Genomic DNA, 25,639 nt, shown 5'->3' with positions numbered 1-25,639 from the left:
TTCCTGAACAGTTTCTATCCATCCATGACAGTACTCCAGTAAAGTGAGTTATCCCACCAAGTCTCTGTTATTCCAATCACATCATAATTCCTTGACCGTGCCAGGACTTCCAGATCTCCCTGCTTGTTTCCCAGGCTTCTTGCATTTGTGTATAGGCAATTAAGATAGCTCGCTGATCATTCTCCTCTCTCAGTATGAGGCAGGAGTCCTCCCGTCTTTCACTCTCCTGCTCGTGCTTCCTCCTGGTATCCCTCTTCCCCACTTACCTCAGGGCTTCATCCTCCCTGATTGAACTAACCTTGTTATCTCTAGCTTGCTTCTTGCTTGCATATATAAACCTGCCCCTGGAAATTTCCACCACTTGCATCTGAAGAAGTGGGTATTCACCCACGAAAGCTCATGCTGCAAAACGTCTGTTAGTCTATAAGGTGCCACAGGATTCTTTGCTGCTTTTACAGATCCAGACTAACACGGCTATCCCTCTGATACTCAGGGCTTCGGTCTCCTTCCCCTGGTGAACCTAGTTTAAAGCCCTCCTCACTAGATTAGCCAGCCTGCTTGCGAAGATGCTCTTCCCTCTCTTCGTTAGGTGGAGCCCGTCTCTGCCTAGCAATCCTTCTTCTTGGAACACTATCCCATGGTCAAAGAATCCAAAGCCTTCTCTCTAACACCACCCATGTAGCCACTTGTTAACTTCCACAATTCGACGGTCTCTTTCTGGGCCTTTTCCTTCCACAGGGAGGATGGATGAGAATAACACTTGCGCCTCAAACTCCTTTATCCTTCTTCCCAGAGCCATGTAGTCTGCAGTGATCCGCTCAAGGTCATTCTTGGCAGTATCATTGGTGTCCACATGGAGAAGCAGGAAGGGGTAGTGATCTGAGGGCTTGATGAGTCTCAACAGTCTCTCCGTCACATCATGAATCCTAGCTCCTGGCAAGCAGCACACTTCTCGATTTTCCCGGTCAGGACGGGACAGGAATACTTTACAGAATCAGGATTAAGTTTCATATGGAGGACCAACTTCTCAATCTCTGATGTCTCCAAACAAAATCTAAGATCATGTGAATTGCATCACTGACCTTCAGTATGCAGATGATTGCATCATCCTCGCACACACAGAGGCCGACCAGCAAAGTGCCCTAAATCTTTTTTCAGATGCTTATCACAGCCTGGGTCTCTCTCTCTCAACATCCGGAAAACCAAACTACTCTTTGTACTTCACAAATCACCATGAGCAGAGTACCCCTGGAAAAAGTGGACCATTTTCCATACCTCTCCCAAACAGTCAGCAGTGCCACAGAAATTGATTACAGGATCCGCTGTAACAGCCAGCACATCCTTTGGAAGACTACTCAAATGAGTCTTCAATCACAGGGATCTGCAAACAGGCATCAAGATCTTGGTTTACAAGGCAGTTTTTATCCCCACCCTTCTCTATGGTTGTGAGACCTGGGTAACCTATAGACGACATCTCAAGCAGCTGGAGTGTTTCCAGCAGCGCTGCCTCAGGAGGATTCTCAGGATCAGCTGAGAAGACTGATGCATTAACATCAGCCTTCTTTCTGAAGCCCATGTCAGCAGGGTAGAAGCACAGGTCATGAAACATCAACTCTGCTGGGCTGGTCACAGTGTATGTAGGCCTGACACTCGCCTCCCAAAGCAAGTACTCTTCTCCCAGTTAAGTCAGGGAAGAAGGGCTCATGGAGGGCAGCGGAAGCACTTCAAGGACGTACTGAAAGTACATCTTAAACTTAAACATCAACCCAACAAACAGGGAGGACTTGGCATAGAACAGAACACAGTGGCGCCACACTATACACCAAGCCACAACCCACTTTGCGGAGAACAGACATACTCATGACACAGAGAAGTGACAAAGGAGGAAAGAAAGGGCACAACAACTGTGTCTCCTCCAAGATTACACCTGTCACTTCTGTGGGAAAATCTGCAGAGCATGAATTGGGCTCCTCAGCCACCTAAAAACCCACCAATGAACCTCCTTGGCAGACATCATCCTCGCATCGTGGGATAGCGGAAGAGACAGGAACAGAATAAAATTGAACCTGGAAATGATCTCAGCTTACTCCATGATATAGCCTACCAAGCTTGTTGTGATGCAGTAAAAGGTCCTACAGATTTCTGTAAATTCTCACCACTCCAGCCATCCTAACAATGGACTCTGGAACAGATTTTTTTTTTAAGGTTAGCGTACTTTATATTACTCAGACCAACACTTATTAAGAAATTAAAATCTCACATAAGGTACACATTCACCCACGAAAGCTCATGCTCCAAAAGTCTGTTAGTCTATAAGGTGCCACAGGACTCTTTGCTGCTTTTACAGATCCAGACTAACACGGCTACCCCTCTGATACTGGGGTACTACCTTGCACCCTGCTTAGTCACTTACATCTATGCTGAATGGGTATAAAGCAACACTAAATTAGAATGATAAAAGGCAATGGAGAATCAGGCCCATCCCCTTTTCTGTTTTCAGTTTTTACATGTTGGCGTCCTTTGTTCTGGACAAAGTATATATATATTCTCATGACTTAAATTTAGTATTGTTACCTGAGCAAATGCAATGACTCCATGAGCATTGTCATTAGATGGAATAATTATGTTAACATAACCACTAGCACCAATCTCTGCACCTCCTTTGGGATTTTTCAGCCACACTGTGAAGAACTCTTCTTCCTCTGGGATTATGTCATCAAGGATATTGACTGCCAGCACAACTTCCATGTCTCCAGGCTCAAATATCAATTCACCTGAACTAGCATAAAAACACACACAAAATAATTATAATTAATAGTAGTTTGTTGTGGCAAAATGGGGAATAATCATGGCTTTTCCATTAAAGAAAATACAGGTGTCATAATTTCAGTTTAAAAAAAGGTAAAGACATGGCCCACAATATTTGTGGTAATGTTTAATTATTTTTCACAATAAATCATGAGATATAACTTAAAATCCATTATTTGAAAGTTTAAAATCATATTCCATCCTGTTCCACACTAGACATATATACAGTAAATTTGTAAAAAATAATTTAAGACTCTTCCTTAGTTGAGGGTTAGATTTGTCAGGGAAACAAATACTAAGACATTTTATTTAAAAAAAAACTGTCACATTTTCTATCATGATGAACATCCAGCTTTATTGATAATGCATGAAAGAGAATTAAAGAGATGCATAAACTGATATGGGTGCATATACATTAAAACATCAATCAAGAGACCAAAACTGGAACCCTGATCTTAAAAATGAGGGAAATAACTAACCCAGGGGATAGAGAAAACAGCAAAATTTTGTAATGCACAAAACATCCATAAATGTTACACAGTAAAAATTCATTATCTTATACGTTTGAGTTAAAAATTATAAAAAGTAAGTAGTAAAACACGAGTGTCATATGAAAACAGGAATATTAAGGTTCAAAATTAATAAATATGGAAGATTGGGCTTTGAAAGCTTTGGATTTTAAAACATCAAGGTTTTTCTTTTTTTAAGACTTTCAATTAATGTTTTTATTGATCAAAGGGTAATTTTACTTGAAAGGTTTTTTTTTTATAGAAAGGAAATAACAATCATAAGATTACCTCACCCACCTTGTCTTTCTCAATGAATCAAAGTAATTTTGTATTTCATAGAATATCAGGGTTGGAAGGGACCTCAGGAGGTCATCTAGTCCAACCCCCTGCTCAAAGCAGGGCCTAATCCCCAACTAAATCATCCCAGCCAGGGCTTTATCAAGCCTGACCTTAAAAACCTTAAAAAGAGATTCCACCACCTCCCTAGGTAACCCATTCCAGTGCTTCACCACCCTCCTAGTGAAAAAGTGTTTCCTAAATCCAACCTAGACCTCCCCCACTGCAGATTGAGATCATTACTCTTTGTTCTATCATCTGGTACCACTAAAAACAAACAGTCTAGATCCATCCTCTTTGGAATCCCCTTTCAGGTATCCCCTCATTCTTCTCTTCTGCAGACTAAACAATCCCAGTTCCCTCAGCCTCTCCTCATAAGTCATGTGCTCTAGCCCCCTAGTCATTTCTGTTGCCCTCCACTGGACTCTTTCCAACTTTTCCACATTCTTCTTGTAGTGTGGGGCCCAAAACTGGATACAGTACTCCAGATGAGGCCTCACCAGTGCCGAACAGAGGGGAATGATCATGTCCCTCAATCTGCTGGCAATGCTACTATTTGAACAGTTCTATGCTAAAAAACAACAAAACTGACTAAAAATTCATGATGAACTGGATCCCCATTCAACCACAATAAATGCTTTTTTTGTATATAAACACATGAGTAAGGAACATAATTGCAAGCACTACATGGGCATGATCTACAGTCTACTAACAGACACTCATTGACTTCAATGGATTATGTAACAGCCCTTATGTTGAAAACTCTTAGGGATATCAATGAGAGTTCTACCCACAGAGTACTTACAGGGCTGGAGTCTAATATTTCTAGTTGCTGTTTTAGAGAGTATCACAAGAAACATTTAAAAAAAATGAAGAGGAGCTGCAAGATGAGAGGTATAACATGAGAAACCTACCTAGGTATAAAATCTGACTCATTGGAGACTTTGGTCAATTCATAAATCTGGGAGTAAGACTCTCCAGACAGAACAATTAGACTTTTGTTGGAGTTAAGCGATCTCATAGTAACCGAAGTGATATGATTAGCAGGAGGTGCTTCCAGCACTAGAGAGAACTGGTTTACTTCTGAATTCCAGGAATACAGTGCTGATCTATCCTTACCAGCTAGTAGCACATGGACTGCATTTTAAAAAAGAAGAAGAAAAGAAAAAGCTAAGAGACAAATGTAATCGTTTTCTCAGTGCAATCCCAGCGATGCTTGCTCACAGGAACTCACTGACCAGTCTTGCTTTCAAGGTCTGAGACAAAAGAACATTTGTTCAGTATTTTTATTCACTTATTTATTTCAGCAGTTACATTTCAAGTCCTAAATGAAGTTCTGCAGAGAAGCACCTGATGGTGATGCATTTACACCAGTTTTACATCAGTGTAACGCCAGCAAGGGAGTTCAGAATACAGTAACTCCTCACTTAAAGTCATCCCAGTTCAAGTAGTTTCATTATTAAGTCGCTGTTCTATTAGTGAACATGCTCATTTAAAGTTGCACAATGTTCTAACGCCCTCCACCCCCTTCAGCACCTCCCGCCCACCGGCGGCCCCCGTGGATCAGCACCTCCCCCTCCCTCTCTGCAATCAGCTGTTTCACAACATGCAGGGAGGCTGGGAGGGAGCGGGGAGGAGCAAGGACGCGGTGTGCTCGTGGGAGGGGGCAGAGCTGGGTTTAGAGGCGGGGCGGGAGTGGAGCGGGGATGGGAAGAGGCAGGGGGCCTTGGGGGAGGGGTGGAGTGGGGGCAGGGCCTGGGGCAGAGTCAGGGATCAAGCACCCCCGGCAGTTCGAAAAGTCAGCGCCTGGGGCCCCAGAAGCCTGTGGCTGTCTCCAGCTCTGCAGGGATCTAGAGGCCCAGTGCCTCTGCACTGTGTGTCCCGAGCATACCATGCAACCTGGCAGATTGGTTCCCCTAGGAGACAACTGGTTTCTCCAGCACCCTGGGAGGAGAGGGGGCATTCAGTGACTAACTGGAGCAGGTATTTGTGTGATCTGCTGCTCAGAGGCCAGCAGAGACATCCCCATCGGGTGCTGGGGAAAGATGCAGCAGTGTCCCTTCCCTGCTCTGCCTGATTCCCATGTCAAGCCCAAACCCGCAGAGCTTGCACGGGGAGGACTCTGCAGGCCTAGGAGTGGGGGTGTTGTTGGCCCATACCTGCACCAGAGCTCTGGGACCAGAGGATATTCACTTACCTAGTCACAGCTGAGAGTCAAACTGCACATAATGTCTTTTGTCTGGCAAAAAAAAAATTCCCTATAACCTAACCCTCCACCTCCAAATTTACATTAATTCTTATGGGGAAATTGGATTCACTTAACATCATTTTGCTTAACGTCAAATTTTTCAGGAACATAACTACAATGTTAAGTGAGGAGTTACTGAAGGCCAAATAAGTTATTCCAGTATGGAAAACCATATTTAAAAAAACTGAAACGTGCTCTGGCCAGGAAAGGGCAGTCCCCATTATTATTTGTATAGTAGTCACATTTAGTACACTTCCCATCTACTTCTGCCTGTTTCTTCCAGATCTCCTGTCAACATTACTCCATAAGCCAGAGGTCAGCCTTTCTGTCTTTTGGAGGTCATCCAACACCTTGGAGCTCCGTCAAATCATGAACCAAATTAAGTGCACAGTCTCTCTCAAATGAAGACCTTAATTAAATCTGCTGCATTACCACCAGAGTAATTATGTTTATATATTTGCAACATTGCCTTACTTCTGGAGTATTTTTGCTATTTTGAGCTGTAAGGTCTTCCATCCTTTCTGCGTGTCATTGTAATTTGTTTGGTGCCGATTCACATCACCAGAAGAATGATGGACTGACATGCAGCTACCACATTGTCTTAGCACTATTTTCAGTAAGGTCCTACCACCAGTGTAAAAGCTACTATTGGAACAAAGACTGTAGTCACCTAAAACTTACCTAAACCTGAAGGAGGCATGAAGGTGTGGATTTTGTTTATCGCACTAGAAGAAAGAGACTGAAAATGCCTGAAGGAAGATTGTCCTGTCTCCCAGACCAAAACTTCACTTGAATTACTGGATTCTGCAAAGGGGAAAGGGAATAAATCTCAAGCTTGACTACACAATGAATCTGATCAATGATTAAACATCTGCAATGCTGGTTCACATCAAAATGTCTGCGTTTACCAGATCTTACCACACAGAGAGCCAGATTACCACATATTCCTCTATGCTTAGGACAGGAGATATCTGTGGTAACTGGGACAATGGTTGCAAATGGTGATCATTTAATAGCTTCTATGTTTGCACACCCACACACCTCAGAATGTTAAGGTTGTTGGGGCACAAAATGACAAATGCAAGACAATGCATAGTTAAGCGGGAAGTGTACCATAAGCCTTTTCACCAGACACAGAACGGTGTGTTAGGAAAGCAGGACTGCCTAATGGATCACATTGTGGCATAACAATCATCTCCACCGCTGTTCCATGAATTCTGCACAGCACATACATTGCAGAGGATGCTAACAGCAACTATAATAGTAAGAATTTAATAACCCTCAATGTTCCTGGGAAAAGTGTATGTTGGAAATCAACACTTCACTTATTCTGCACGTACTTGAAAATGGATGCAACACTTTTATCTGTCCAATAAATAAAACAGATTGTCACGGATAAAATTCTCATGAGAAAGTATGGCCTCTCTCCTCTCAATCTTAAATCCCTGTCTACACTGCTGAGCCAAGTGTCTTTCCCATCAGACAGACCAGCATAAACTCATGTTCTTGTATCATGCAACATACCTTTTGCAACTATTAGATAGATATCAGACCCAGAAGTCAAGGCCTCCATGTGTGTTATTCCATTTACTGGCACTTGATGAAGTTTTTGAAACTCGTCATCTGACCATTGGTACAGAAGGGGGTGTTGGCTGGAATTCGACAGAGAAACTGCTAGGTACATAAAACCTCCTCTGGGAAACAGGGCCATGTGCAGAGCTCCATAAATTGGGAGTTGATGATGCAATACAAAAAGGCCATCATTCCACTGGAAAACCTATGGGAAATGATACATAATTCTTTTCTTTAGATCTAAGTACAGTCAGATTGTGCTAACAGAAATCAGATGTCACTCTGAAGACTTTAGATTATTTTAATTATCCTCTGAATCATTAACATCTAATGGCTGCTCAGTCAATTCAGTTGGTTTTCTCCTTCCAGTTCCTAGTAGACAAGCATCTGCACTGCAAAATCACCCCCACCCGTGATGTTATTCTTGTTGATCGCCTCAGCCAGAAAGTGAAAAACTGAATGGGCTTGGACACTGAGCTACCACTTACCTCTAAAGATGGTCCCTCCACATGAAGGCTGAGGTACAATGGTAGGGTGGTATAAAGAAGCTGCATGCAGGTTTATCTGTTCTGAAGATAAGAGAACTTCTGTCTCTAAGGCTGCCTACTTCCCCTTAGCACAAGTACTAAATGACATAATTTTCAAAGTAGGAGGATTTCTAATAATGATTCACATCTGGTATATCTGTATAAGTTCATGCAGACAATACTGGTAAACCTAAATCAGTCTGTAAACTTCATTTTTATTCAGCTTCTTGTAGAATTCAGGGTAGCAAGTTGTAGTGGGGTGGTCACCCCACTCTGGCCCTGAAGCGGTTAAAAGCAGCCCTGGAGAGGGCTGCAGCATGGAAAGGGAGTGAGAACAGCTGTGAGAAGCGGAGTGAGTCGCTGACGACAGCTGTGGCCAGCTTAATCAGGGCCCAGCTGGCCCTTAAAAAAGGACTGGGGCCAGAAGCTAAACACAGAGAGTCTCTCTCTAGCTATTGAGGGAGATGGGCCTGGCTGCTGGGGAGCTGAACAGAGTACCTAGAGTGGAGCAGGGCTGGGGAAAGGCCAGAGGAGCTGGGGAGCTCCAGCCTGGAAAACCCCCAGGCTGCAGGCCTTGCTAAAGGCCCAGAAAAGGTACTGGGGTTGCAGAGGGGCAGCCCAAGGGTAGGCAGAGGCAGCAGGTCCAAACCCTCCTTGCCAGTGCATTTATACTGCAGTCCACCCCAGTGAGCGGGGACTAGACGGTGACTGGCAGTAGCCAAAGACTGAGGCAAGGGGAGGATAGGTGGTTGGGGGTTCCCTGGGGAGGGGAGACCCAGCACCAGGGCCAGTGGCAAGCGAGACACCGGCCTGTAGAGGGCGCTCCAGAGTGGACAGAGCTAATTCCCAGGATGAACAGCAGGAGGCGCCGCAGCAGTGAGTGGGCGCCCCGCTACACAAGTCAATAGTACTTAAATACCATTATGCTGATTGCCACTTAGGAATTTCTAATCAGAGCTAAATGTATACTGCACACATATTAAAAATGAAAAGGGGAGATCATTCCAACCTGTATGGATTTGGAGTCAGTTGTATGACTTGCAATAATTAAATAATCTTTACTGTTGACAGTGAAGTGTTTCACATCTCTGGTTTCTGGAACTGAGAGAGTCTGTATCTGTAAAGGCAGCACAAAGACAAGAGAAATTTGTGAAGTGATTCAAGTTCTTCACATATGGCTAATTTGCCTAATGAAGGAATGTTATTCAATACAAAACTTTGTTAAAATATCTAAAAAGTTCCATGATTACACAGATCTGACTGTTCAATAATTTCCACATGAAAATGTCATGAAAACATTATGGACAATCTCTGGCATAAACAAGTAGAACTCCTTTTAAGTAAATAGTGGTGCACTAGCTGATTTTAAGTCAATGTTACCAGAATTTAAATTCATTCATTAAATTCATAAAAATTAAGATCTTGACACTAGAGTATATGAACATCTTATTATAAAATGCCATATTTTAGGTCATTGAGAGCACAAGTACTGTGCTGGAGCTCAATACTAAATTGGCCTCCCAGGAATGTTTTTTTCTAAAGCATCTAAAATAAGGTAGAAGTCTTACCAATAGTACCCTGAGTCCAGGTGTGAATGTATACACATGATTGTTGGAAGAGTCCTGTTTGGTTCCTCCATGAGTAATCACTAGAAAGGCAGCACCACTGATGTGAAATGTCACACAACTCTGAGGATTCCGTATACTGAAGTCCTAAGAGGAGAACCATAAAGAAAGTTGATGAGGTAACTGGACTTTACAAATCAATTAGTACCATCCATGAGAAATGGATTAAAATAAAAACATTTACCTCAATGGGAACAAAAACTCCTCTCCATTGATAGATAGAAGAAAAGCTAGCTGGGGAGGTCCGCAACAGAACACCATATAAAGACTCTCCTGATGTAAAGAAACACCAGCTAGATACTGACTCTTCCACAAAACTTTGTAAGACAGACAGCACACTGATACCACCCTCTGCAATACATTAAAAATACTAGTTACTAGAGTATACATGAGGGGGTTTCCAATCTTATCTTTGATTTCACAAGCTAAATTCAGACCTAATGCCAGGAGGAATAACACTGTTGACATCACTCAGAACTTGCATTTTATTAGCGTAAATGCATCCAGAGGTTAAAACAATGAGAACACAATTAGAACTCAACAGACGAATGTTTTTGTAATATGTATTCTCAATACACAAGCAAGTCATACAGGGAATCTTTGATGGACAGAATGTAGTTCTTAAAGGGTCATATTGGAATTCAGCTAGGATCAAAATAAAGCAAGCTAATGGAAAAGCCACCCACAAGGAAAAAAAAAGAATTTTTCCCCAAGATGAGACTGAAGTCAGTCTTGGAAAGACTTGCATAATGTACAGATGTTTAACTTGGATATTTTGAATGTGTTGTCAGAATTAAATTACAAAAATGAAAGCTTGGACCCCAATCCTGCCAACTGTTATGTGAGTATATTTGCTCATATGAGTAGCCCCACTGAAGTTATTTAGGCCTCAATCCTGCAAAGGTTTACATAAGTGCTTATCTTTAGGCACTGTGACTAGTCATATGGGACTCTAATGGAATTACTCACACTGCCTAAAATTGAGCATGTGCCAGGACTGAGGCTTTATAATATAACTCTTTCAGACACAGACAGGCATCTTAACTGTATGGACAGTACTTTTGCATATTGTGGGTGCTACAAGAATACTACTATGACCCTGTCTTATTTAAGAGAAGTCTAGTGATAATACTGTTCCATATAAACTGATGTGAGGTAGGGGAGATTTCAGAAGTCTCTCAACTCTGATAGAAGTGACAGTCAGTGGAATTGCTCTAGTGAAGCCGTTTTATCTATTGAATCTTAACACACTCAAAGAAATCTTTTAATGCAGGAGTTTATTTTATCAACTCTGAAAAATGGATTTAAATTTCAAAACTAGTCTCTCTGCCTCCTTGGCCAGTTTATTGTTAACTTTTAATAAAAGTAACATTCATTGAGAAAAGAACTTACTTATGCCGAATGCAGTATTGGACAGGGTCTCCCACTCCACACTCACAGACATATTGAGCCCATTACTTCGGGATACTTTCAAATAAACGGTACTGTTGGCTTCTTCAGTTATCAGAGAACTTGTCCTAAATGTGAGAATTGCAAAAATAAAGAAACAGGAATTCCTTTTACAATGTATGAATTGGCGTTCTGAAAAACATAATTTACATGGTACAGCTGTAGTGGCAGAATAAACAATAGTGATGGAAAGAAATTGCTAGCAGCTGGTTTCCTTACAGGTGGGGCTGCTGGTAGCACCACTGTCAAGGTTGCCCAACACTTCCCATTATAAGACCCTGGTTTCAGCTGCTTATAAGTTGGGCAAACTTTAATCATTTGGGATAAAGGTTTACATGTCTGTCAGGCTGAGTGTTTTGGAAAATTTCAGCTAAATTGTTCAGCCATTTCTAGGAATGAAATGAAACATATTTTACCCATGTTAAAAATTCTGGTGATCTTTTCTTTGACTCAATCACCTCTACACTTTGGTGCAAGGATTTGAAATTTGGTGTACTGGTAGCCTGTGTGTCAGGATGTGTCTTTTGCAATCCCCATAAAAATTGGCCCAAGTTTGACCAAATGATAAGCCTTTGAAAAACTGCAGTTCTCACATGCTCATCAGAGACTTGGATTGTATCAGCTGAGTTCTCCAAAGATTCCATTTGCACTGGGCAAGCTCCATCCAGGGAAGAGCAGGACATTTGATGCAACTGCAGTTCTGGGCTGTGGTGGGCTCTCTTAGGTCTGGGCACCTGCACTGAGAGCAGGGAGCCTGTCTCTCCTGTATGCTCAGTGACCACTCCCTGCTTGGCTACGGCAGCATGGAGGAGGAAGTTGCCTGATTTGAATGCAGAGGGGACAAGAGAAAAGGGGAGCCGATTGGGACAAGGAGCTTGGCAGGAGTGGAAATTGGAACTGCAGCCTGGCTGGAATGGAGTGGGGAGACTGGGACTGCAAGCCAGTGAAGGGAGACTGAGATAAGATGAGGAGCCAGGGTAGGGGAAACTGGGACAGGCTGGACAAGGATATTGGGACTGAGAATCAGGAGGTGCAGGGGGAAGGAGGTGAGACAGTGAGGACGGAAAACATGGGCATGGGGTACAGGAGGCCCAGGTAGGTGAGCAAGACAGATCAGATGAGTTTGGGGTGTGGGAAAGGAACTTGACCAGACTGAGAAAAAAGACTGGGGGCTGGAAGGTGGGGGAAGAACTGAAGTTAGAGAAGGAATACACAAGAGTGACTGGGACCGGTAGCGATGGAAAATGTGGGTGGGGATGGGTGTAACTGGAGGCCAGGGCTGCAGGGAGAGAGATCAAATGAGGACACGGGGATGGAGGGGCCTGAGATTGGCTGTGCCAGGAGACTGGGAGTTGGGGTGGAAGGGGAGAAGACTGAGACAGGGATTCTGAAGAGGTGAGACTAAATCTTACATTTCTTAACTTTTGAGTTGCTCCTTTGACTTTTCAATTTGAATAATGTTCTTTTAACATAGTAATTTTGTGTGTGTGATTATAAATATGCTTTTAAAGAACAGTTGAAAAGGAAGTTAGTCTTCATGCTGACTCTTTCTTCACACAACACACTCAAAGAACAATTTAGATACATAATAAAGATACAAGTTATATGGCTAAAACAATAAAGTAGCAGTAGCAAGAGGACAATCTGAATCTAAAAACTCAGGCCAGCTCTGGGTCCAATTTTTTTTTAAAAAGTGTCAGTGCTCTATATTCTGGTGAAGAATGGTTTATTTTTAATCTTCTGTTCTCTGGTATAGAAGCAATGTTATTTAACAGACACCAGACATTTTAAAAGATTTTCAATTACCTAAAACTGTGGATTGCTCATTACCTTGTTTTCTTTTAAACAGGTCCACCAAAGAAAGATGCAGAGAATTATCTTGTCTACAGAATATGAATAATTACCCTCTTTATAACTGAATTAGTGTACTGTACCTATTTGTAACTGGATAGACACTAAAAAGCCCCAATGGGGCTTGGTTCTGTAACACCGTGATCATAGTTTCCACTCTTGTGCCAAGTCTGGCTCCTCCCATTGGGCTGAAGAGAGTGACAATAAAATGTTCATCCATTTCTGGTTCTTCATCTAGTATGGCAGAAATGTGCAGAGTCTGAGAGCAAAACAAGTACATGAAGTCACTAAGGGTATGTCTATACTACCCACTGGATAAATCAACCCCGAGCGCTCTCCCATCAACTCCTGTACTGCACTGGTGTGAGAGGCGCAGGTGGAGTCGACGGGGGAGAGTCAGCAGTCAACTCACCACTGTAAAGACACCGCGGTGAGTAGATCTAAGTACATCGACTTCAGTTACATTATTCATGTAGTTGAAGTTACATAACTTAGATCGACACCCTCTCCCCCAATGTAGACCAGGCCTAAGACATACTAACTTAACAGCTGCTGACATTCCTGTGCTTTCAGTGTTTAAAGTGTACACCAGGATGGGAGTCAAACAGCAGTTACTGAAACTGGACAGTACAGAAACAGTGCCAGCAGGGAGAGGGGGATGGAAATTAAACTAGAGTAGTGGATTCTAACCTTTTTCTTCCAGCGTGCCCCTTTGAAGGCATAGCAGATGAACACACCTCTAACCTTTCTATTTCTTTCTTTAAAGCAAACAAAGCCCCCACCTTCTTTTATATTTATTTTCCTTTCTTGTTCTGTCTCCCCACCCCCCATCCCTCTTTCCCACTGACCAGACAGCTTTATACCCAGTGAGTATAAAGTTGGCTCTTTGGGGGCAGGCACTGTCTTTTTGTTCTCTGTTTGTTACTGCACCTAGCACAATGGGGTCCTGGTCTGTGACTGGGCCTCCTCCTGGGCACTATGGTAATACAAATAAATAAAAAATAAATAAATAAAAATATGGAGATATACCTATCTCCTAGAACTGGAAGGGACCCTGAAAGGTCATTGAGTCCAGCCCCCTGCCTTCACTAGCAGGAACAAGTACTGATTTTTCCCCAGATCCCTAAGTGGCCCCCTCAAGGACTGAACTCTCAACCCTGGGTTTAGCAGGCCAATGCTCAAACCCCTGAGCTATCCCTCCCTGTTACTGTAACTGAGCTAAGGGCCAGAGGAACAGAGGACATGACATGAGTGGACTGCCTGAACCCACAGCCCTGTTTAGTACATGTTTGCTGATCTGGTATCTACCGTAAAGACCCCAAGGAGCAGAAAGAGAAAGCTGGCAACTAGCTGCTTCACTAAAAGTACAGGGGCATATTTGCACTCTGTGTGTTTACGAACTCAGAGAGTGGAAGGAAGGAATGTATCTGAAGTCATGAAACTTCCTCCACTCCTTCCTGCTCTTTTCTGCTCCACCTGCCACTGGATTGAGTGGGACCTCTCCGAGGAAGGCCTGCCTTCCAGGTTGGTAAACCATAACACAGAGGAACAGAAGAGTATTATAGTACTTTTACCTTCAATTGTGCATAAGCACCATCCTTTTCCAATATCATATGCAAGCAATAGATATACAGGTACATATAGTTTTGCTGCTTGTGGTTATACAGATAACAGCAATGTATCTACAGCTAACCAGGAGCCTGTGACCTTTCAGATACAGACCTTGCCATAGGTATCCATGTCTTTGCTTGCTCCAGGTAAAATTTCTACAATATTTGGGATGTACTTTTATGAGTCTCCAACTTCTGAGTAGGCTGGGTTAATGTTTCCACATAACATCTGTGCTACACTGGCTACTAATTCAATTCCAAATGCAATTCAAAGTGCTTGTGCTAAAGCTCTTCATGGTATAGGACGCATTTAAGATACTATATGCTTTCCTATGTCCTATCACAACAGTTTAAAGTTATGTATTTTGACTTTCATTGCCCATATTCCAGGCTCTCCATCAGTTAAGCTCCACTAGTCCCTGAAAATGGTCGAAGAGTGGTGACAATTTTATTAAATAAAACCCCACTAGAACTGGTCAAAATGTTTCATTCAAAATGCTTTTTCATTAGAACAGAAATTTCAGCAATGTCTCATTTTAAAAATGGAAGCAATTTTTTTCAGACAATAAAACTTGCAGTTTGGGGCTTTACAGTTTTTTAACAAAAAACTGAAAACTTTAGAAGAACAATGTTGATGAATGAAACCTTTTTTTATCTTTCACGGGAACAAAAAACATTTTCTGAATAGCTCTAAAACCCACATATCATACAAACTTGCTCCCCATGACTGAATCCACATAGAAACTTCAGCGTCACAAGACTTTTTCTGTTCCATCAGCCAGGCTTTTGGCTGAACATTATTTTATTTTCTGTTCTTTTGAGGTTTTGTTTTGGTCAGTTGGATGTCTTAGGCCATATGAATTTTTATGAAGGACCATTTTCATCTGAGTATGTTTTTAGTACTTATTGCACAGTACATATTATTATAGGTGTTTTATTTAGACAATAAAAGTAAAATCCTCGCTTCATTGAGGGGAAAGGCAAAATACCCATTGACTTCAATGGGGCCAGGATTTCACCCTAAATGAATAAAATATCAATAGAAAACTAGTTCAACAACAAGATCATCCATTTTCTAGGTTGACTTTTTTTGAGGGGGGCAACCTCCGCCAGCCCCACCCCCAGGGACTAGGTCCTCTTTCTACCCAGAATTTACATTTTTGTTGTTTGAGACACATTAGTTACTACCACATTTTCTTGCACTTCCAGTAATGTATTCTGTACAACTGAGAACAATTAAAGTATTCTGACTATATAGAATGAAATATTGTATTATATTTTAGCTCTATTATTCAAGTAGATTGTATGTAAGATGCAAATTTCAGAATAGAAACATAGCCATGTGCCAACTATATAAGGAAATTGTTTCTCAGTTTCTCTGAATGTATCCTATGCATTATATTGTTTGCTATTTATCTGAACTGCTGCAAAAAGGCATACATATTCCAAAAGTAATAATGGGATTAAATGACTACATAGAAATTAGTGTTAGAATATTTCATTTTCTCTACATTTTCACATAGCATATTGACATATTCACAATCTTTGATATCTCATTCCTACAATAACAAGAAATAAAACAAAATACAACAGGAAATCAAGTCTAACATAAAACCTGGACATCTCTGTATGCTTCTCAGGTAACAGAAACAAGCCTACTTCTCTTACATTGTAATAACCAGCTGCATATTACCTTGAATCTGACTCCCTCTTCCAGCATGATATATCCTTGTGAAGGGGTCAGATCCACTGATGCAGTTGAAGAATTTATTTCTCTCACAAGATACTGAACAGTCACAGTGCCAAATATCCCCTGAGGAGGTTCTCTAATTATGTTCAGTACAGCAACACTTTCCATCAAGTGGAGAGCTGACTGCTCCCTTAGGAAAAAGTGATCGCTGTTATTGAATGACAAAACTCCATGACCATCATCACTGGCAAGGATGGTAACTGTGGCTTTTGAAAAAGAAATAGTGGAAATATATTATTTTTAATGTCCACAATCCAGCTAGGGTAATAATAACAACAATAATAATAATGAGAGAGAGAGAGAGACTTTTTATATATTTATCCAAAAAAGACCATATTCTCCATTTTACATCAGTTTAACTTAATTTAATATGATATGTATATATTTAATTTTATCAATGCATATGTATGCATGAGGAATTAGAAGAATGTGGCCCTTTTTCCTATAAAAAGGCCATAGTCTCATTGAGATTTCAATTCAACAAAGTAATTAATTGCATGCCTAACTTTAAACATATGAATAGACTCCGGACCACCTTTAAGCAAAAAAGCCATCCCATTGTCTTCAATGGGACTCCTCACATGCTTAAACTCAGGCACATGCTTGAATAGCTTGCTGCACCAGGACTTTACATGAGAGCATGAGAGTTTCTGTACCATCAAAACTTGCAGAGAATATATAGCAATGTATGAATAGAAGAGGTACTTATCATAAAGAGATTTAAAGAGACTGAATTTTGCATTAATATAAGACAGTTCCTGTAACTATTATTGATTTAGACAAAAGGAACTATGCCCATTCTGCAAACTTTTAATTTATTGAGCTTCCAATGAGCTAGTAATGAAAGCAAGATTCTGCTCCCTTTAGTCAGAATTAGTAACACTTATGCGACTAAACCCAGAATAAAGTATAAATTGCCAAAGGGGAAAAAAAATCAAGCCTATACCTATTCCATTAAAAAAGAATATTCTTCCTATGCTATTATCCTACATATCACATCTTAACAACACTTAGAGAAGAGGCACATTAGTTACTCATGAGGCAGGCATAAATGTAGCTCTAAATATTGCAAAAAATCAAAACCACCATGTTGTACAAACAGCATAGTTCCTCACAAAAAACTCAATTTCTACGTAAGGCTTGCTTTATTTTAAATAGAGTCTTAGCAGTTAGATAAATTTCATTACAGGTTTCAGAATCTTCATCAAAAATATAAAGTCATCCACAATAGGTAAATGATGGTTTCAAGAATACAATGATTCCTTAGACATAAAAAAATGAAAACAGTTGTAAAACAACAATAACAAAGAACTAGAGTATCAAGAATAAGTCTGTTTTACCTGTTGTGTTCTCTCCTAGTTCCAGCCCCAAAGAGGGATTTGTTAAAATTAACTGGAATTTCTCATCACCTTCAGGAATATCATCATCAAAAATCATGACGTCAATGTATTTATACCTTTCTCCATCAGCAAAAGAGAGAGTCTGGGAGTGAAACATAAAAGGCATATTATCTTAACAAGTATATAACATGAAAAAGTATGTAAGATTTTGCCTCTCTGGCCCACAAAGTTCTTAAAAAATGGAAGAAAAATGCAAACAAAGGACCAAATTCTGAGTGACTATTATAATTTGACTAAAACAGGAATTGAGGACGTTCAGCAGAATCAGGGCCAATGAGCACATTTCATTGAAGCAACTTTTTAAAGGCACCTGTTGTAAAAGATCTTAAGAAAAATGGCTTCCAAATATGAATGACATAATTTTTCCAAACAAAGGTTACATACAAAATCTAAGTATAAAATTTTAGAACTTGGATTATTTAGATGATTTATAAAAAAATATAATCCTGTTTTCCTATAATTTCAGGATTAGAAAACATGCTATTTAAGATTAATATCTAGTATCAGTGGGGCAGCAGTGCTAATCTGTATCCACAAAAACAACGAGGAGTCCGGTGGCACCTTAAAAACTAACAGATTTATTTGGGCATAAGCTTTCCTAAGTAAAAAAAACACTTCTTCAGATGCATGGAGTGAAAATTACAGATACAGGTATAAATATACTGGCACATGAAGAGAAGGGAGTTAGTTACCTTACAAGTGGAGAACCAGTGTTGACAAGGCCAGTTCAGTCAGGGTGGATGTAGTCCACTCCCAATAACTGATGAGGAGGTGTCAATACCAAGAGAGGGAAAATTGCCAGGGGTATTCTATCTGCTACCCAAGATCCATAAACCTGGAAATCTAGGACGCCCCGTCATCTCAGGCATTGGCACTCTTACAGCAGGATTATCTGGCTATTTGGACTCTCTCTTCAGACCCTATGCTACCAGCACTCCTAGCTATCTTTGAGACACCACCAACTTCCTAAGGAAACTACAATGCATTGATGATCTTCCTGAAAACCCCATCCTGGCCACCATGGATGCAGAAACTCTTTACACCAATATTCCACACGAGGATGGACTACAAGCTGTCAGGAACAGTATCCCTGATTAGGCCACGGCACACCTGGTGGCTGAGTTTTGTGACTTTGTCCTCACCCACAACCATTTCAGATTTGGGGACAACTTATAGCTTCAAGTCAGCGGCACTGCTATGGGTACCCGCATGGCCCCACAGTATGCCAACATTTTTATGGCTGACTTAGAACAACACTTCCTCATCTCTCGTCCCCTAGCTCCCCTCCTCTACTTACGCTACATTGATGACATCATCATCATATAGACCCACAGGAAGGAGGCCCTTGAAGAATTCCACCTGGATTTCAACAATTTCCACCCCACCATCAACCTCAGCCTGGACCAGTCCACACGAGAGATCCACTTCCTGGACACTACAGTGCAAATAAGGGATGGTCACATAAACACCACCCTATACCAGAAACCTACTGACCGCTATACTTACCTACATGCCTCCAGCTTCCATCCAGGACACGTCACACGATCCATTGTCAACAGCCAAGCCCTAAAATACAACTGCATCAATCCCTCAGACAGAGACAAACACCTACAAGGTCTTTATCAAGCATTCTTAAAACTACAATACCCACCTGGAGAATTGAGGAAACAGATTGACAGAGCGAGACGGGTACCCAGAAGTTACCTCCTACAGGATAGGCCCAACACGGAAAATAACAGAACACCGCTGGCTATCACATACAGCTCCCAGCTAAAACCTCTCCAGCACATCATCAACAATCTGCAACTATCCTGGAAAACAATCCCTCACTTTTACAGACCTTGAGGGGCAGGCTAGTTCTCGTGTACAGACAGCTCCCCAACCTGAAGCAAATACTCACTAGCAACTACACACCACACCACAGAAACACTAACCCAGGAACCGATCCCTGTAACAAACCCTGTTGCCTACTCTGTCCCCATATCTACTTTAGCGACACCATCAGAGGACCCAACCACATCAGCCACACCATCAGGGGCTCATTCACCTGCACGTCTACTAATGTGATAAATGCCATCATGTGCCAGCAATACCCCTCTGCCATGTACATTGGCCAAACCAGACAGTCTCTCCGTAAAAGAATAAATGGACACAAATCAGACATCAGGAGCGGTTACATACAAAAGCCAGTAGGAGAACACTTCATTCTCCCTGGACATTCAATAACAGATTTAAAAGTAGCCATCCATCAACAAAAAAACTTCAAAAACAGACTTCAAAGAGAAACTGCCGAGCTACAATTAATTTGCAAATTTAACACCATTAATTTGGGCTTGAACAGGGACTGGGAGTGGCTGGCTCACTACATAAGCAATTTTCCCTCTCTTGGTATTGACATCTCCTTATCAATTATTGGGAGTGGACTACATCCACCCTGACTGAATTGGCCTTTTCAACACTGGTTCTCCACTTGTACGTTAACTCCTTTCTCTTCATGTGCCAGTATATTTATACCTGTATCTGTAATTTTTACTCCATGCAGCTGAAGAAATGGTGGGGTTTTTTTTACCCACAAAAGCTTATGCCCAAATAAATCTGTTAGTCTTTAAGGTGCTACCGTACTCCTCAATGAATATCTAGTTCAGCACCTTGCATGACTGCGCCAATTGAGAATAATAATTGCATTTTCAGTATTCAGACTTGAGAAATTAATAATACTGTACTTTGTGTTTCCTTCTTACCCTTGACGTCACATTAAAATCCAGTCCCAGTTTTGCTTCTAGATTCTGGGCATAGAAAAACAAAGATACATTGCCAGAAGATCCTCTGTTCCGGTATGCTACTAATGTCAGACTCCCATGGATTTCATCTATTTCAAAACTAAAATAAAAAGCAAGAAGAATCCTCTCTTATACTGGTAGTATGCAACAGCAGTGTTCAGAAGAGAGCAACAAATTTAACATAGAGTGCACAATTCTTAGGCCTGGTCTACACTAGGACTTTAAATCGAATTTAGCAGCGTTAATTCGAACTAACCGCTCAACCGTCCACACCAGGAAGCCATTTAATTCGAACCAGAGGGCTCTTTAGTTCGAATTTGGTACTCCACCCCGACAGGTGGAGTAACGCTAAATTCGACATGGCTAGCTCAAATTAGGCTAGGTGTGGATGCAAATCGAACTTAGTAGCTCCGGGAGCTATCCCACAGTGCACCACTCTGTTGACGCTCTGGACAGCAGTCCGAGCTTCGATGCTCTGAGCAGCCACACAGGAAACGACCCGGGAAAATTTGAATTCCTTTTCCTTTCTGGATAGTTAGAATCTCATTTCGTGGTTGGACATCGGGGCGAGCTCAGCAGCACCGGCAGCAATGCAGAGCTCTCCAGCAGAGGAGTTCATGTAATCTCTGAATAGAAAGAGGGACCCGGCATAGACTGACCGGGAACTCTTGGATCTGATCGGTGTGTGGGGCGAGGAGTCTGTGCTTTCGGAGCTGCGCTCCAACAAACGGAATGCAAAGACTTACGAGAAGGTCTCCAAAGCCATGATCCAGACAGAGGATACAGCCGTCATGCAACGCATCACCGCGTGAAAACCAAGGACCCCAGACAAGGCTACCAAAAAATCAAAGCGGCAAACGGACGCTACGGAGCCTGCCACCACTGCCCCACCAGTGACCATGGACTCTGATGATGGGACAGTGTCGACGGACAGTTCCTCGACAATGTTCGCGGACGGGGAAGATGAGGAAGTGTTTGTGGAGGACGAGGCAGGCGAGAGCGCTTACAACGCTGGTTTCCCCGACAGCCAGGATCTATTCATCACCGTCACGGAAATCCCCTATCAACCCTCCCCGGCCATGAACCCGGATCCTGAATCAGGGGAAGGAGCAGTCGGTAAGTGCTTTAACCATGTTAACTTTTATTCTTAATATAACAGGAATCTGAAGTGTGTGAGAAGGAGGTCTCTCTATATATGGTGATAGAACAGAAATCCTCCTGGGAGATCTCCACGAAGCTCTCCTTCCGTTAATCGATAAGCATCAGCAGGAGGTTCCTGGGGAGAGCTGCCTTATTGGGTGCTCCGTGATAGCACCCTTTTCCGCGCGAGGCTTTCATGCGGTATTCAGGGAGCATTGCCTCCCCGAGCACGGCTGCATCGGTCCGTGGTTCGTGATAGATTTCATGCAGCATGCGCTCTCTATTTCCTTCAGTGCCCGTCCTCACGGTGATCTCGCTAGGAGACTCATGCATCTAAGTAGTGGAATTACTGTTATGGTGCGCCTGGTCCAAAGTATTTTTAATAAATCCACGGACAGACGGCATAGCACAGACTCAGCACGCAGCTGCGTGACGAGCGTAACGGAAAGCCAAAGAATATAATGGACGCTCATAGAGGGAGGGGGGAATGAGGACGCAAGGTATCCCACAGTTCCTGCTGTCTCCGAAAAGTATTTGCATTCTTGGATGAGCTCCAAATGCTTCTAGGGTCAAACACAGTGTCTGCGGTGGGTCAGGGCATAGTTCGGCAATTTGCGCACACACCCCACCCACCACCAGAAGTGAAAGGGAAAACAATCCTCTCTTGACTCTTTTACATGTCACCCTATCTTTACTGAATGCTGCAGATAGACGCGATGGTGCAGCACTCAACACCAACATCCTTGCTCCCCCCACGCTATGGATGGCTGATGGTGCAATATGGCTGGTATCCGTCCTCATCATCAGCCTATTGGCACATGGGGCAGTGCAAAAGGACTGGTAACCATGCGTACTAGCATCTGTGAGGTCGATCAAGGGCGCCTGGCCCTAATTTTTCATGGTAGATGGTGCAGTATGGCTGGTAACCGTCCTCATCATTGCAACAGGGGGCTGAGCTCCATCAGCCCCCACCCTTCCTGTGTAAAGAAAAGATTGAATTGCCCCTGGACTAGCAGAGGGATGATGGGCTCTTTCATCCACAGTAATTAATGTCCTGCCTGGACTATCATTGCAGCTGGAGGCTTCCTTCCACTCATTTCTCACAAACAAGTCACTGTGTCTTATTCCTGCATTCTTTATTACTTCATCACACAAGTGGTGGGACAATGGTATGGTAGCCCAGGAAGGCTGTGGGAAGGCCGGAATGAACAGGTGGTGTTGTTGCAGGAGCACCCCCTGTGAATAGCATACAGCTCCAAATTTATGCAGGATCGGACACAGAGCAGCTGTGCTATCTGGTTCTATGATACAGTGGTTCTCTAGTACACTTGCCCATAATCTAGGCAGGACTGATTCTATTTTTAGATACCAAAAAGGAGGGATTGACTCAGGGAGTCATTCCCAATTTTTGCTTTTGCGCCCCTGGCTGCTCGGCCAGGGGCACTTATGACAGCACCAAATGGTGCAGTGCAAAAGGACAGGTAACCATGCCCATCTTATTACCATCTTATTGGTATGGTAATAAGTACAATTAGTATGGTAGATGGTACAATATGGCTGGTAACCATCTCTGCTGTCATGCAAAAGCAAAAGCATGCTGCTGTGTAGCGCTGCTGGACCGCTTCTGTCAGCGGCATCTAGTACACATACGGTGACATACACAAAAGGCAAAACAGTGTCCATGGTTGCCACGCTATGGCGTATGCCAGGGCAATTCTGGGAAAACGGGCTTGAAATGATTGTCTGCCGTTGCTTTCCCGGAGGAAGGAATGACTGGCGACATTTACCCAGAATCCACCGCGAAAATTATTTGTGCCCCAGCAGGCACAGGGGTCTCAACCCAGAATTCACAGAGACAGCCTAGACTCAGTTAATTGTTCGCAAAAATGTATCTTTGCAAGGAATTCACTCCCTGTTTCCCATCTCACAGCTTCCATTGTCTCCAGACCTACCACAGCATCCCCCTCGCAAAGGCTGGCAAAGATTAGGCGGAGAAAGAAAAAGACAAGGGACAAGATGTTCGATGAACGTATGGGCTGCTACCTAGCCGAGGCGGACCAGCAGAGCCAGTGGAGGGAGACCGTCTCTCTGTACCAGCGCTCACACAGCGAACGGGAGGAGAGGTGGCGTGAGGAAGACAAGCAGGCGACTCAAACAATGTTTGGACTAGTGAGGGAGCAAACGGACACGCTCAGGCGCCTTGTGGATGTTCTGCAGGACCGCAGGAGGACAGAGCCCCCCTGCAGTGTATCTGCAACCGCCCTCCCCCGCCACAAAGTCCCATACCCCCCTCACCCAAAATAACCAGAAGGAGGGGCGCCAGAGGCCGTGTAAACTGTCACTGCACCCCAGCAGAGTGCTCAAGTACCCAAAAGCTCTCATACCCTACATTTGCAGAAGTCGTTCCCTTCCGGACTCACACAAGTCCCAATCCCAGTTCCATCCCCTAAGTGTCTACTTAAGTAATAAAAATACTTTGCTGTTAATTACTGTTTCCGTCATGTTTTTTCAAAGAAGACTGTGTTTGAATGGGGGGCGTGGGGAAGGGGGTTGTTAATTGCATAGGACAGTCACCTTTCCCAGGGTACAGACACGGGGGCAGGATCAGCAGCGGGTCACACACACAGTGCAGTCAGTAGGCACCATGGTCGGTATGGGAGGTGGTTTCCAGGTTCTGTGTGGGCGGGGGGATGTGACTTTGTAGCGGGGGAGGGCGGTTACAGATCTTATACAGCGGTCCTTGTCCTGGACCGCTGAGTCACGCAGCAGAGGAATCTGTATCCGTACTCCTCCGCCACAAGGTCACATATCCCCCCGCACACAGAATTCGAAAAAGAGGGATGGCAGGCTCCGTTGAAAGAAGCATTCCGGCACTGTGGACCGCTCTAGGAGCAGGAGCCTGTCATTCGTTGAGTTTAGAGGCGGTCTTTACATCACCGCACACCCTACCCAGCACAGTCTGCCTCCCAGTTTCAACCCTTTAACGCAAAGTCATGAATAAAGAAACCTTTCTTCAGTAACAATGGGACATGTATTTTATTTTTACACGTGTGTTGGAAGTGGGGGAAACGGGGTAAACGGGGTATGTAACCGAAGAGGAGAGTCAACAGTCAGTGGGTAAAGAAACAGGGGCAGGTTCAGCTTCTCTGTAAAGAAAATGAACAGTCACAGGTCACGCTGCTCGCTGGTATTTGAAGAGTTCCTTGTCGCTGTCCCAGGCGCCTGTATAGGGCTTCATGAGCAAGTGCATTAGCGGGCAGGCTGGGTCCCCGAGGATGACTTTAGGAATCTGCTCATCCACAACAGTTATTTCGTGGTCCGGGAAGAAACTACCTTCCTGCAGGCGTCTGAGCAGCCCACAGTTCCTGAAAACACACGCATCATGAACCTTGCCCGGCCACCCGACGTTGATGTTTGCAAAACGTCCCCTATGGTCCCCCAGTGCTTGCAGCACCATTGAAAAGTAGCCCAATTTCTCATCAGCTGACTGTGGAAGAGGTGGACGATAAAGTGCGAGGAGGAGAAAACGGCGATGATCGCAGCGGGCTCCATGCTTGCAGTGCTGTGGCGTCCACGCTGTCACTGACCAGAAAAGTGCACAAACAGATTGCCCACAGGCGCTTTCAAGGAGGGAGGGAGGGAGGTTGTGATTGACGGTTCAATGACGACACTTACCCAAAACCACCCTCGACACATTTCTCCCCCCCAGCAGGCATTGGGGGCTCTACCCAGCATTCCAATGGGCAGCGGGGACTGCGGGAACTGTGGGATAGCTTCCCACAGTGCACCGCTTCCAAAGTCGACGCTGGCCCCGTGAATGTGGACTCAGAAATTCGAATTAGTGTATTTAGTATGGATACACAAATTCGACTTCATAAGGTCGAATCCACAAATTCGAACTAAGTTGATTCGAAATAGTCTTGTAGTGTAGACAAGGCCTTAGTCATTCAAATCCGTGATCGCAACTTGCCACCTTCCCACCCATTGTAAGTTTGCAGTTTTCAGTATGCATTAGATGCAGAGATGAGATTTGT

At 43.2% G+C, this 25,639-nt stretch overlaps 1 protein-coding gene across 1 annotated transcript in view; it reads right to left on the bottom strand.

Moving 5' to 3' along the window:
* Window positions 1–25,639, bottom strand: part of ADGRV1 (adhesion G protein-coupled receptor V1) — a 421,267-nt gene that overhangs the window by 288,699 nt on the left and 106,929 nt on the right. Inside the window, exons 43-54 of the mRNA XM_045021061.1 lie at window positions 20,427–20,565; window positions 17,626–17,767; window positions 16,229–16,491; window positions 13,009–13,184; window positions 11,018–11,142; window positions 9,810–9,976; window positions 9,569–9,712; window positions 9,010–9,117; window positions 7,426–7,678; window positions 6,583–6,705; window positions 4,568–4,790; window positions 2,575–2,779 (exon numbers count right to left, since the gene is read on the bottom strand). Coding sequence (XP_044876996.1) covers window positions 2,575–2,779; window positions 4,568–4,790; window positions 6,583–6,705; window positions 7,426–7,678; window positions 9,010–9,117; window positions 9,569–9,712; window positions 9,810–9,976; window positions 11,018–11,142; window positions 13,009–13,184; window positions 16,229–16,491; window positions 17,626–17,767; window positions 20,427–20,565 — 2,068 coding nt within the window. The remainder of the gene's footprint in view (window positions 1–2,574; window positions 2,780–4,567; window positions 4,791–6,582; window positions 6,706–7,425; window positions 7,679–9,009; window positions 9,118–9,568; window positions 9,713–9,809; window positions 9,977–11,017; window positions 11,143–13,008; window positions 13,185–16,228; window positions 16,492–17,625; window positions 17,768–20,426; window positions 20,566–25,639) is intronic.

Source organism: Mauremys mutica, chromosome 6 (genome assembly GCF_020497125.1).
Source record: "Mauremys mutica isolate MM-2020 ecotype Southern chromosome 6, ASM2049712v1, whole genome shotgun sequence".
In the NCBI taxonomy this organism is placed as follows: Eukaryota; Metazoa; Chordata; order Testudines; family Geoemydidae; genus Mauremys; species Mauremys mutica.
This window is presented reverse-complemented; position numbering and strand designations above follow the sequence as displayed.